This window comes from Lygodium microphyllum, chromosome 19 (assembly GCF_053477565.2).
Source record: "Lygodium microphyllum isolate KBCC chromosome 19, Lygodium_microphyllum_v1.1.10, whole genome shotgun sequence".
Classification (NCBI taxonomy): Eukaryota; Viridiplantae; Streptophyta; class Polypodiopsida; order Schizaeales; family Lygodiaceae; genus Lygodium; species Lygodium microphyllum.
The window spans coordinates 112,036,717-112,049,886 of record NC_141153.1 but is presented as its reverse complement, the minus strand read 5'-3'; the positions used below and the strand labels follow the sequence as shown (position 1 = coordinate 112,049,886).

General features: G+C 40.5%; 1 protein-coding gene across 1 annotated transcript; it reads right to left on the bottom strand.

Annotated features, from left to right (window-relative positions):
• Positions 1-4,236: 4,236 nt before the first annotated feature.
• Positions 4,237-9,839, bottom strand: LOC148020274 (putative sucrose-phosphate synthase 3). The gene is made up of 13 exons (XM_087700609.1): positions 9,413-9,839; positions 9,018-9,107; positions 8,704-8,933; positions 8,501-8,564; positions 7,719-8,414; positions 7,282-7,428; positions 7,058-7,189; positions 6,797-6,973; positions 6,639-6,692; positions 6,431-6,493; positions 5,316-6,299; positions 5,090-5,217; positions 4,237-4,985 (listed from the first exon to the last, which is right to left on the bottom strand). The coding sequence occupies exons 1-13, from the start codon at positions 9,590-9,592 to the stop codon at positions 4,715-4,717; spliced, it is 3,216 nt and encodes a 1,071-aa protein (XP_087556735.1). The 5' UTR covers positions 9,593-9,839; the 3' UTR covers positions 4,237-4,714.
• Positions 9,840-13,170: the final 3,331 nt, after the last annotated feature.

The following is a 13,170-nucleotide window of genomic DNA, read 5'->3' as shown; positions in this document are numbered from 1 at the left end:
GGAATTAGAGCTTGAATTTGTTGTAGGAAATGGAACAAAATCTGATATAGATCTATACATAAACCTCATGGTTATTGATGTAATCGGATCCAAGTTTATTATGGTAAACTTGTATGACACGGCTATGTAAGATATCGGTTACTCTCTATCTCATCTACTCTCTCCATAACTCGAGAATCCATCAAACCCCAATCTTTTTCCTCTCTCCCCTTTGAATCTCTCACTCCTCTTCTGCTCTAAACCCCAGTGGTAGACCTTCGACCCCCAACACGATGATAGCGCAAAACAATTCTGAGAGCTTATAGATACAAAATGAATGCTTCTTTAAAAAAATTATCTCCCCTAACATCAGCTAGTTGGTAGATACTCTCATCAATGTGCTTGTGTCTAGGATAGTACATAGAATTGTCCCACAATCCATGGCTAAAATCCTAGATGGGGATCTCATAGAAACTAAAAGCAATGGCATGATAAAATCCCTTAGCGAAAGGGGAAAGTCTAGGTGGACTGGCTAATGAGTCCTTTAAGGATTTCAAAGAATTCCTAATTTAATCATTGATGATGATGCACAAAGAACCACAAAGATATGGGGCACTTCCACACAGTAAAACTAAAGGATTCATCAAACTCATATATAATAGAGAGTAAAAGGATCAATTGACCAACTACAAGAATGCAACATGTCTAAGCTCAACCTCTATAGTCCTTGCCAAAACCTTAGCTAGGAAACATTGTGTACATCTTGACAATTGAATTAGGAAGGAACAAAAAGGTTTGTCAATGGAAGATTTATACTAGACTCTATAGTTGCAATATTGGTGCATATTAAGCATGCCCTGAAAAATAGCCAAGATTTTCCATCCTTCCAAATAGACTTTGGCAAGGCCTATGATAGCATGCTTGAATGGACTTTGTTCTCTAGTCACTCCAAGACATGGGCTTGGGTAAGAAGTCCATTAAATATGTTATGTCGTATTTGGAAATACTTCTAGTAGAGTGGCAATCAAAGGTGAATGGCTCACTGTTTTCCCCTTAGAAGATCAATCAGCCAAGGCTTCTCATTAGCATCATCATTATGTGCTATCTACTATTGCAATAGACTCTTTAGGGTGATTGATATAGGCAAAGATAGAAAAGGGATTATGAAAGGGATCAAATCCTAATTAAAAAAGAAATGGGCTTGGATTGATTTGATAATGATACAAATGGAATAGTCAATCATGACCCTATATCACTCATATCCTTTTGAAATTGATTGTAGACTATAAAGCCATAGGATTAGTAATAAATCTAGCTAAGATAAGGATCAACAATAATGAGGAATGCCCCTAGATGGCTATTTGACATTGCTACAAGCAGAATGGAGAGGGGAGTTTTTAGGCTATTGAGTATCCCAATGGAATTTGGAATTACTCTAAGGCAAAGATGGGATTGGGTGCTTGATGAAGTGAGAAAAAGCCTGCATACTAGAAGGGATTGTAACAAGATCTAGAAACAAGAAGCTTAGTTTTACTAGATATAATTATATCATCAACTATGTACTTCTTGTCATGCTAGAAACCCTATAGAGTAGGCATTCAAAAGTTACAATGTTTGGCCATAAGCTTCCTTTAGACTAATGATGGAGACAAGTTCAAAATCCCCAAAGTCTCTTGGTTTGAATGTACAACTCCAAAGACTTAGGGAGGGCTAAGTCTACCAAAAATTTCAATACTTGCTACCAAGATGGCATCAAAGTGGATAGCTAGAAGCCTTAGCAGAGAGGAAGATGGTTGGTTTGTCTAGTACATGAGGCTAAAAAGACTTTCCAACTAGAATTTTTGCCCAAAATGAAAAATCTTTGATCCCCCTCATAAGAGCAATCGGTCGAGTTAATATCAAAATTAAGAAATCTTCACAACCTACTAAAGAGATTTTGGAGGCATGTTCTAAATATAAACCTTTGTTGGCCCTCTCCCTTATCATTTTCTTCCATGGAACTCCAAAGATGCACTATAGCTTAATTTATTTAATAAGTATATCAACCAACCTAAACTAAACACATCAAATGGTATTAATATATGGAAGACATTTGGGATTATAGTAGGAAAACTTAGATCATTAACTAACAACTAAGAAGCATGTACAAGCTCAGGCCCACAAAAATCTAGATAATTAACAACAAAGTAAATTGGTGGGGTCTCCTTCTATCATTTGCCATAAACCTAAAACATGCATTCTACTCTAGAGGAACACATCTCATTTACTACTACAAGAAATTGTACTCTCCTATCATCCTTTCAGGTTGAGCTAGAAAGAGATCTTACTTGGGGGAATTTATGGCATCCCCTCACCCTTGCAGAATTGATTAAGAAGTCTTTACATTTGGAAAATATGGAATTCCAAGAACAATATTATATTCAATGAAGTTTAATGGACCCAATTTATGGTTCTAAATTTGATGTTTTGATGCATGCAAAACCTAATGCTGCTAAACTTCAAAAGTTGTGGGTCAGTCGAGATGCTCAAGCTTGACAAGTGATGAAGAAATGTAGCGCATATTATTGTCCTAGTGGTTTATATAAGAGAAGGCCTCGTCAATGGCTAGTGGGAGTTGAACACCCCCTTGCCTATTGATCCTTATGTGACATTTTTCAAAGGCTCTAATGTGCATCATTTTAATGGCCTTTTTTGCAACATAGAATATCATTTGGTGGATGCGTGATGATGAAATGATGAGATCTAGAGTAAGGTGTCATGGAATCACAAAATCTTTTTAGAGATTAGAAGATGCAAAATTAGGTGCATAATATCGGCACCTTTGCATTGCAAGCATCATTTTACTTGGTAAGCACACACCTACATCTAGAAATAAGTGGGCCTTACAAAAAGTTCTAGTAGCTTTCACCAACTTCCATCGGATGGATTAGAGTAGCCAAGATTCCTGCCTTCCCAAGTTATGATCAATTGCGGGGACATTCTACCCAAGTGTGCAAAGCCTCGTAGATTTTAAATTTGACACCTAAGGTTGGGCTTCAACAAATGTTTTATATGACACCTTTATTGTTTTTTTAAGGGAGACGCTTTTATTGCTTAGAGGAGGTTGTTAAGGCATCTCCCTCTAAGCAATACCTACATGGCAATAAAAGTATATAATTTGTACATACACCATTGCAATCCACGAGAGAGAGAGAGATGTTCACATGTATATAGTATTTAATACTATTATTTATATGTCATTGTAATCACATTTTTGATACACACATTATCATTATCAATGTCTGTAATCCTCTTATTAATACATTAAAATATGCACAAATATATACACATATTCTTTATATGCATACACGTATTCTATAGAGAATATATATACACACGATTAACTACAATTATGTTTTACACACACAAATTTAATTATAATTTACATTATATTATTATATTTTGTACGATTAATTATGCATTACAATTAATTATTACGACAAATTAATATATATACATGAGGATTAGTGAACATACACATATATTATCACAATTAATTCATATATTAATACTGCTATATACATAGTTATGTATTACGTTATACGATCATAATATAAACTACTATCTGTCGCTCGTCAATACTTTAGTCCGTCGACGTAATGCAGTCATAGTACAAACATTTATGTCCGTCATCAGTGTTTTAGTCTATCTTGAGTGACCGTCAACATAGTTGACTTCTGAAATATCAGACCAATAATATAAAACAAGGCACTTCAAAATAAGAATTACCGTCCTTTGTAGTATTTCTAACTTATTCCGGCATTATGCCTATGGGATTTTCCAGACTTTGGACGATGCGAGAGCCTATGCACAGTTGGACACATCCTCTCTCTCGCCGCTGTATTATAGTCATTGCCTTTTGGGTCATAACTTTTATCAAAGCGGCCATAGCCGATACTCCACTGCTCACAAACAGTGCCATGGCAGTGCCAAAAATCGTTTCGGAAACCCCTACTACTGGAGGTGGTGTCGCTATGGAAAGGGGTGTCCAGAGCATCCGCTGGTCGGTATCAGAGTGGTGGTTCCAAATGGGGCGGTGATGGTCGAGGTTGAAGGTGCGGTCTAAGACGGTGGGAATGCGAATGCAAAGGTTGGCTTTGTCAGGCTGGTCGGGGCGGCAACCAGGGGGACCGAGAGCTTGTTAATAATAGTAGAAGATAAAAGATTAAGTGTTTCTAACATCATCTCATAGTGCCCCCTTTGTTGAAACATGTTCATACACCTTAACGTGATCTCTCAACTTAGCTCAGAGCTGCCAACGAGCAGCCAGACGAGCTGGTAGCATGCCTATGTATTCCAGGATGTCCACAATTGCAATACTAGCCGAACAATAGTCGGAAAGGCTACATATGATAAAACCTTAGCTCAGAGCTAAGGCAATTTATAAGGTCAGGTAAGGCTATCACAATAAATAATAAGCTGACCGTCAAGTTTTACATCACCCTTCGGAGTACAATATGAGATTATATGTGATACATGTGATCAGGATTGGGCAATGCTTGTATCAGCACTAATACGTGGTTTGATAACTAGTATACATTAAGCAAGACATCAGCCATACTTGCCAGGCTGGTGTGCAGGAATTGAATAACTCGGTTCAATGCACATTAATCATCACCACTATGCTTTCGATGACGGGAAGTCATACTAATTCGTTAAGCTTTGGAATTCCAATGCCTTTTAGGCAAGGATATAATTAGGCAAGTTTGTTTAACGCAGAAGAGATCTGATCTGCTCCCTGGCCACCTTCTGTAGTAACTATGAATGGGCTGTCATATGGCAACACATCATCTTTATGGTAAGTTTGGACATTGTGCAGAAGGCTTTCAGATCCTTCCTTCACAGCATTCTTCACAATGACAGTTTTGTGGAGGCCTGGTATCAACTCTTCATAGTCTGTATCCCCGGTTTCTCCCACAAAGACTGTCATGTTGGCAACGTCCACACCCCACCTTACAAAAACATACCTGCACATACCAAGAAGCATCAAAACATACTGTGTATCGAAGCTACATTAATCATAGATCTTAAAACACTGCATTCTAAGAGGAGATTTTCGAATCAAGATTACCTCAAAGCTTGTGCTCTGGAAGCATGCAAAGGTACAATCTTTAACCTTGTTGAGTTTCTGCAGTATATCACATGGCAGCGTAAACCGCGGCCTCGTAACCTTTCACGGAACTCCTCAACAGTTGGGACCTACATTACAAAAGATTATTGAGAGCCTTGCAGTTCATGTGATACCAACCCACCCCCCAAGTCCCTGAAAAAAACCATGCACACAAAAAGGTACTTACATTTGAGGGATCTTTCACTATGTATGTGAGACAGTGCGAGTTGCTTTCAGTCTGGTCTTCCTCCAGGGCAATCCTCTTCCCAGATTCACTACTGAGATTGATCAACTTCTTCATTGTCATTTTTAATCCTTCTTCACCCCAACGGTAGTCAATGTGTGAATCATAATCCACATCAATAGACGACTGCTCCATCTCTTTACCATTTTCACTGCCACTTACTGGATAGTATAACTCACTGCCACTGCTGCATACAAGGGCATCCAATTCTAGCAGTTTGATGCCCTTGTTGTTAAGAAAGGAAACACATTCTGCAACAGGAAGTGCAGTAGAGATAATGAACCCAGCTGCCCGTCCATTCTTCTCTGAACTCACTGCCTTCATAATCTCCCTTATTAGGTTTGCTCCATCTTCTGTTGGTTCCCCTTTATCATTGTAGCAGTCTACAGCAATAACACACAGACATTTTCTCTTTCTGAGCAGTGCAGCTTTGGTTGCACTCAGAGATGTAGCTCTTTCAGGTTTCTGCCTGTTGTCTGACTCATTGGCTTCATTACCTTTACTTTTTCCTACCAATTGCTTTAGCCTCTCTACCAAACCAGGCTCCCTGTCCTGGTCAAGGTGGCCATTTTTCATCATTTTCTCAAGGTCATCTGGACCATTGAGAGATCCTCCACCTGACTTATCACCATCAATGGAAAGACGCAAAGAAATGTCATGTGCATCTTGTAAGGAGTCATTGAAACCCTCAGGCTCCTTGCTACCACCAAAGTCATCATCATTTTGCCAATGTGGATGCCGTTTGCGGCAAAGGGCAACACGGGAAAGGTAAATTTTGCAGTGTTCTGGCCAGGAATATCGGTGAATATTCTTTAGGCCATTTCGCCTACATTCAGTCCAGAGGTTTTTGTCTGAAACAAGTCTGTAAAGTGCAGATGCAATGGCTTTTGCTTCATGTGGATCAACCAGCAAACCATTATTAAGTGCCTGCAATATGAGAATGTTTGGAACACAATTAAGTTTAGTTAAAACCCTTCAAATTCATGTGATTAGATATCAAACAGAGATAATAGAACATCTAACAATCTCTTATATGTGGCAGATGCTGCTCTTCTTACCTGGTGGATATCAACTGGTCCACCATTAAGGGTTGCCACCATTGGTAGTCCATGTGCTGCAGCCTGCAAAGTGTAAACTGAAGGCTTAACATATGAGATCCCAACCTTATCTCAATCAACTTCCCTGATAGCCACATTGTAGCAATCTCCTTAATTGATAGCCACCTCATGTCATTACATCAAACCTTCGAACAGCAAGATTGTTTACCTCAATCAAAGTAAGTCCAAATGGCTCCACAAGTGCAGGATTAATGAACACTCCCTGCCAACCAATCGAGCAGCCAATAAAGTAAAGATTTCAAAGCATACATTAAAAGCCATATATAGAAATAACCTGACCCAGAAGCTCTCTTCAGAAAAATATACCTTTGTTTTGGCTGCCAAGCGGTAAATCTCAGGTACTTCAGATTGCTTATGATGCTTCGGATATGCTACCTCTCCATACAGATTATACTTGTCAATGAGTTTAAGGACAGTTGTCAAAACACTCGCATTGCCAGAAGGCATTTCATCAATATCATTACGGTTACCCATTATCAGTGTCTGCAAACCAAATTAAATGATCAGCCCTGTTCTAGAGGGGAAATGCAGAGTGTACAAGTCTTCACATGTACGCTCTGTACTTACTAAATTAGCAAGCTTTCTGAGTTGTTTGCTCTCCCCAAAAGCTTTCACTAGAGTAGGGATGTTCTTCTTGGGATCAGGCCTAGCCAAAGCCAAAATGATTGGTTTGGCAGGATTGGTGAAGAATTTCAGAATCTGACATAGAAGGAGAGCCAAGGTAAGGCACAGATATTGTGATGCATACCAATCTAAATTTGTTGAAGCTATAAGTCAAAAAGAAAACTTACTTCATCCCACAATGGAGGATCTGGTTTAGACGCTGGAGCCACTGCACTTCCATCTGCTCCAGTGTAGGCAACAGAGCCAACGTCTTCAATCACATCACCAACGTCCTGGACTACCACATTGCTGAAGTCCATTCCTGGAGCGATAACCTGATGAGAGCACAACGAAACAACCAGTTGCATAATTTGCCATGCAATATCTGAGGTTCCAGTATCACTAGTAGCACTCATCTAAGTCAAGTATCAGACTCTGAAATGAGGATTGTGTCAGCTTGCAGCCTCAAAAATGGCTGCTCAACAAGAATTTCCAAGTACAGAAGACATATATGGGGTTCGTCCAAGGTATCAGTCACCTAAGAGTTCATCATGAACAATTCCTAACTTTGTGTGCATATCATGGTGAAACAAACATGAAGAAGCAGAACAAAAGAGGCACTTACAGCCATTGTAGCCATGTAACGACCATAGCAGCTAACACCTCGCTTCGAACGGAGACGAAGAGTTTTCTCCAGCTTCACATTATATCCAGCATAGAGACCCCATTGTTGATCTATCTCTTGCTTGGTGCTGGTGATTACCAGCTCAGCAGAATCAAGTGACAACTCTTCTGCTTCTATTCTCCGCATGATTTTGTAAGTCGCATTTATATCCTGCCTTGATTGACGCCCTTGCTTCAATAGCTGCTCTAGTTTGTTTCGGCCAAGCGAGTGGCCAGTTAATACCATGGGCACATTCAGTGCACCCGAAAGGAGGGAAGCGATATCACCTGCATCAGCATAATGTCCATGAATGACATAAGGCCACACTGGCTGACCCTCTCCAATTTGTTCCCCAAGTACTTTGGCAATGTTCAGAATGTGATTCAGAGCACCATCCACAAACTCTTGAATGTAAGGCCAAAGCAACTCCTTCCTTAAGTATTTATCCCTTGGGCCACAGGGAATCCGGACGATATAAGCTCCCCCACTTTGGCCAACTTCTCCTTCTCCATAATCAGTACCTGCAGTGAGCATTTCAGTTGGCTCACCATAGCTATAATCAACCTCTTGACAGCAGATTTGTCTTGTCAATAAATCCACCCTGTAAACTTCTGGAAGACTCGCCAATGCCCTTGCAAACTCTACCACATATTTGACCTGAAACACAGCAACGCTTTTAGCCAAGATGACACAAGTTTAAGAGTAAAACTACACACACAGCAAAAAGAACAAGTGATGCTTACTTGACCGCCGGTGTCTGAGTCTCTACCCAACTCCATGTTCTCACCTCGAACAAGACCATGTAAACTGCAAAGACAGAAAACATCACTTACCAATTAGAAGACATATCATGGACCATTTGGTGTAGGACAACCCCCACAAGAGGACATGTATTGAATGTAGCAGCAGGCAATGGAAAAACTTCTTCGGGGATAAAACAATGTACCTTATCATTACGACATACAGTTTTCTTTCCTTATGCCCGTCAGGAAGCCCCTGAATATCAGTGCGGCTCTCAGACAGCTTAATCGGGCGATCCCCTTCATTGTTTCCTATGAGATCTCCAGTGTTCTCAGCTTCAGAAAGGTCTTCAGACAGGTCAGCTGCAACATCCCGGCTGCATTGTTCTGCATCTAGATGGCATCTGGCCATCCGCTGGGCAGTTTCCCACTCCACCTAATGAAGAACAATAGATTAGGTGGTCAGTGATGCATTTAGGGGCACAACATGCAGAAAATAGCTCCTCGTGAAGGTACGTACCTTCTTCTTCTTCCTGTACAAATGCCAAATCCTCCAGCAGAGATTCTCCATTCGGCCACTCCGTTCCTGGACATCCCTTGTGGCAGTTGTCTGCAAATACAGATGATACATCAAAGAAGTTCATTCGCAGAAACTAAAGGTTAAACATTAGAGAAACGCATGACGGCTCATATACTGGGACATCAAGACTGACTGTCAGAGAGCAACTCGTGACAGCTCCCTTACAGCGATATTAAGCCTGACTCTTAATGCTGCTGAACATGCCTTGATGCTGTAAACCCATGCTAACCACATCAGGTGTACTCGGCTAGGCGTCTGACTAAGACAGGTCCAGGTTCGTGAATACTATCCTTCATGATCATATTCCACGGCTTAGACCACTTAGAGCCACCCACCTTCATCCATGTCCTGTACAGAGCCGCCTCATCTGTTCCAGTGACAACCTCATCCACAAAGTATCGAGCCGGGCTGAATTCGCCTTTCTCAGGCAGCGGCGGCATGGGAGCCTCATCCTCCTTGTTTCCACCCGCGAGGATAGCTTCAAGGTAGCCGTTGATCCATTCATTGCCTGCCATGGTGAGGACCTCCAAAAACTAGAGATCAGGCAGTGGGGGAAGCTATGCCTTGACTATAGACTGTGAAATGAGTATCAAAAGATCGATAAATAGTGCCTGGGAATAAGCAGGCTACGCAAGGGACCATTAAAGCTTTCTTTAAGCCTTGCCGTTTGTTAGCCACCATTAAAGCTCTCTTACGCCCGCATCAGCAATGGGGGCGATACCTCGCCGGGGAATCCAACCACTCCATCCTGGCCGTACGTTTCCTCTTCTTCACAGATGACCGTCCGATGCGCTTCCAGCGCGGGTGGCCCGTGCCGCTGAAATCTCAAATCTCAGCCGTCGATCGGCGTCCAGATTTGCTGAGGAGCTTTTTGCATGCGTGGTTCCTGCCACGTACTCATCAACTTTTCCTGGAGAAGCGGCACAAAAGCTTGAGAGAGCGACACGTAGTTACACGTGGCCTTTCACTACTGCTCTCGCGCCACGTGGATGGAGAGCGTTTGCCAGAATGCCCGCAGCAGACGCTTGCCAAGAAATCGCACATTCGAGGGAACCATTCTTTTTTTTTTTCGTAAATCGAGGGAACCATTCTCTCTCTCTCTCTCTCTCTCTCTCTCTCTCTCTCTCCTTTTTTTTCTTTTTTGAGACACCGCTAAGTTTTATAATTAATTAATTCAATTTAATGGTCTCATTAGTGATTAATCAGCTTTAAAATTTGAGTATTATACTAATCTACTATTTCTAATAAACAATTTAAGTAGATAAATTACATCTAGCTTATTTAATTTAAAATGATAACTATTGTGCTCAAAAACTGATCACCTCGAACATCATCAATAAGCATTCATGTTGTAACATAAATTGCATAAATGTCCACTATAGATACTTGCATGCTACCAATTGCTCTTACTTCAATGATAAATTGATCACAAAGCCTTCAAATACTTTAGACATATCCCTCTAAATTGAAACATAAATAACCTCATCATTTGATGCATACATATCCTCAATATTAACATCTTGACTTTGTCATTTGATGTATACAAAGTCTCAATAATAATATCATGATTTGGAATATGAGAAAATACCAATTGGGTATGCAAATTAGCAATTTCATTATTCTTTTGCAAAACAACTTCCTCAAGAGTATTAATAACCTCAACATACTGAGAAACTTGCAAATCCATTACATTCTCCATTCGAGAAACCTCTTGTTGCAACAATGTTTTCTCTTTTTTAAGCCAATTAATGACACATAGAGCTTCAAGCGCTGCAATTTCTAATTCATTCCTTTCCTTTTCAAGCTCAAAACAAAGCCATTGAATCATCTCAGTTGCAGATTGATTGGTAGAACAAACATCATGTGAAACTTTAGAAAAACTATACAAACTACTAACTTAATTTTGCAATTCTTGGCATTCGGCTAACTCCTCTAGAGGAAATGTAGTGCCAATAATGTAATCTTGCAGTTCTTGTAGAGGAATATTGATTTGTTCTTCTAATTGAACAATCTCGCATGCTAGAGGCATGTATATCCTAAATAAATACGTCCAAATATAATGCATTCTACATTATGGATAGTAGCACATCAAGTGCTTGCAAAGCCTCTTTACTGAAATCTAACTTACTAATTGCATTATGTTTCTCAAAAGCAATAAGAGAACCAAGAAAAACATCCATAATAATAACATCTTCATTGACAAAACCATAATTCTTAAGCTCGTCATCCATGACAATAACATATTCTTGAATGCATAACTTATCCTCTCAATCACCTAACTAATCACCTTCCTTGTTGACAACTTCATTCCTTCTTCCATCTTGAATAAAGCTGTATGGAGGTTGATTAGGATAGTTTGCGAGATATTGAGATATAAAAAATACTTTCAAGTCTTTAATATGCAAGGTATGTGATGTTCCACTCTACCGTTGGCAAACTCATTTGTTAGGTTTGGGCCACTTGAGGATCCTTGACTTCTTTGGATCTTGTCCTCTCTTGCTCCCTTTACCTCAATCTTCAGCAAGACCATGGGTAAAGAGCACCAATCACCATCCCCATCACTTGAGAATTTGAATTCAAAATATCTTCATATCTTCCCTTAAGCTTTTCAATAGCTCTAAGCAATCTCCCAACATTCTAAACACTTGAGCAAGACTTGACTTTCTTGCCTTCAATCATGATCATCATGCCATTCATAAGCATCATGAAGAATATTCTCAAAAGAAATAAACTTTCCCCATGCTTTATCCATCTTGGAAGTTGAATCCTTCTTTGCTATTGAAGAAAGTTTCTGCGAAGACCATTGAACCCCTTGCATAAATCAACCATGCAGAAATATTTGCATGATTTCCCTTCTTCACAAGGTGAATTAACATAAGGACAACATTTTGAGCTATGTCCATGCTCACTGACTCCGATTATGCAGGACATGCAGATAGTAGGAAGTCCACTTCTGGCTATGTATTCACCTATGCTGGAGGGGCTGTCTCTTAGATGTCCAGGGTTCGAAAGTGTACGGCTTTGTCTACCACTGAGGCCGAGTATGTTGCAGCCACTGAGGCTTGCAAGGAGGCCATATGGTTAGGCCGTCTAGTTGCTAACCTTGGGATTGATGCTACACCTACACTGCATTCGGATTCTATGAGTGCCACTCAGTTGGCTAAGAATCCGGACTTCCATGCGAAGACAAAACACATTGAGGTGAGGTATCACTTCATACGTGGTGTTGTGGAGGACAAGTCTGTTGACCTTGTCAAGATCTCCACTGACGAGAATCCTGCAGATCTGCTCACGAAAAGTCTCACTACTGAGCGCTTTGCCTTCCTCAGGAGATTGATGGGCATTGGATGACATGTTGCCTTTCCTCATCCCTTTGCACCTATGTACAGTTGTACTGTCTTTTTCTTTTCTTTTCTCTCTCACTGGGGCAGATTCGCCTTTAAGTGGGAGGTTGTTGGGGTAAAGGCGCCTCCGCCGTGCCGCCCCGTGTATTACTACACTGACAGTACCCGCCATTGCACACTGCAGGTGGCGGGCGCCCGTCACGTCACTTTATTCTTTACATTCATTTTAGTGACTAGTAAATAAAGGAAGGCCCGGTCACACATTGTGACTGTTGGAGTTCCCATTTCTTGTCTCTCTCTCTTTCTTGCTCTTGCTCTCCCGCCATAGCTCGCGTGCAAGCTTCGATCCTTCTCACCTTTCAGGAGGAGCAAAGGTGGAAGATTGAAGATGGAATCTTGCAACCATGAAGGTAAATAATAGAATGTAGAAGGAAGATTTGAAAAGAAGAGGAAGAAAAAGGTGCAAAAGAAGTAGCCTACATCCCCTATGCCCTATAATGGTATTATTGGCTACAAATATAATGTGCCTTCTAGTTGATGGTGCTGTCTCCTCACTACATGATGGAAAGAATGTACTACTACTACAAGGACAAAATGACCCACTATCATAGTGCTAAAGAGTTGACTCGCTGATTCTTGTAGTGTGAATAGCAATGCGGAGTGGGCAACTTGAAAAGAAGGAGAAAAGTATAAAGATCATACTTATTCACAAGTATTTGAAGCCTTGTACCTTAGTTTCTTTACAATCA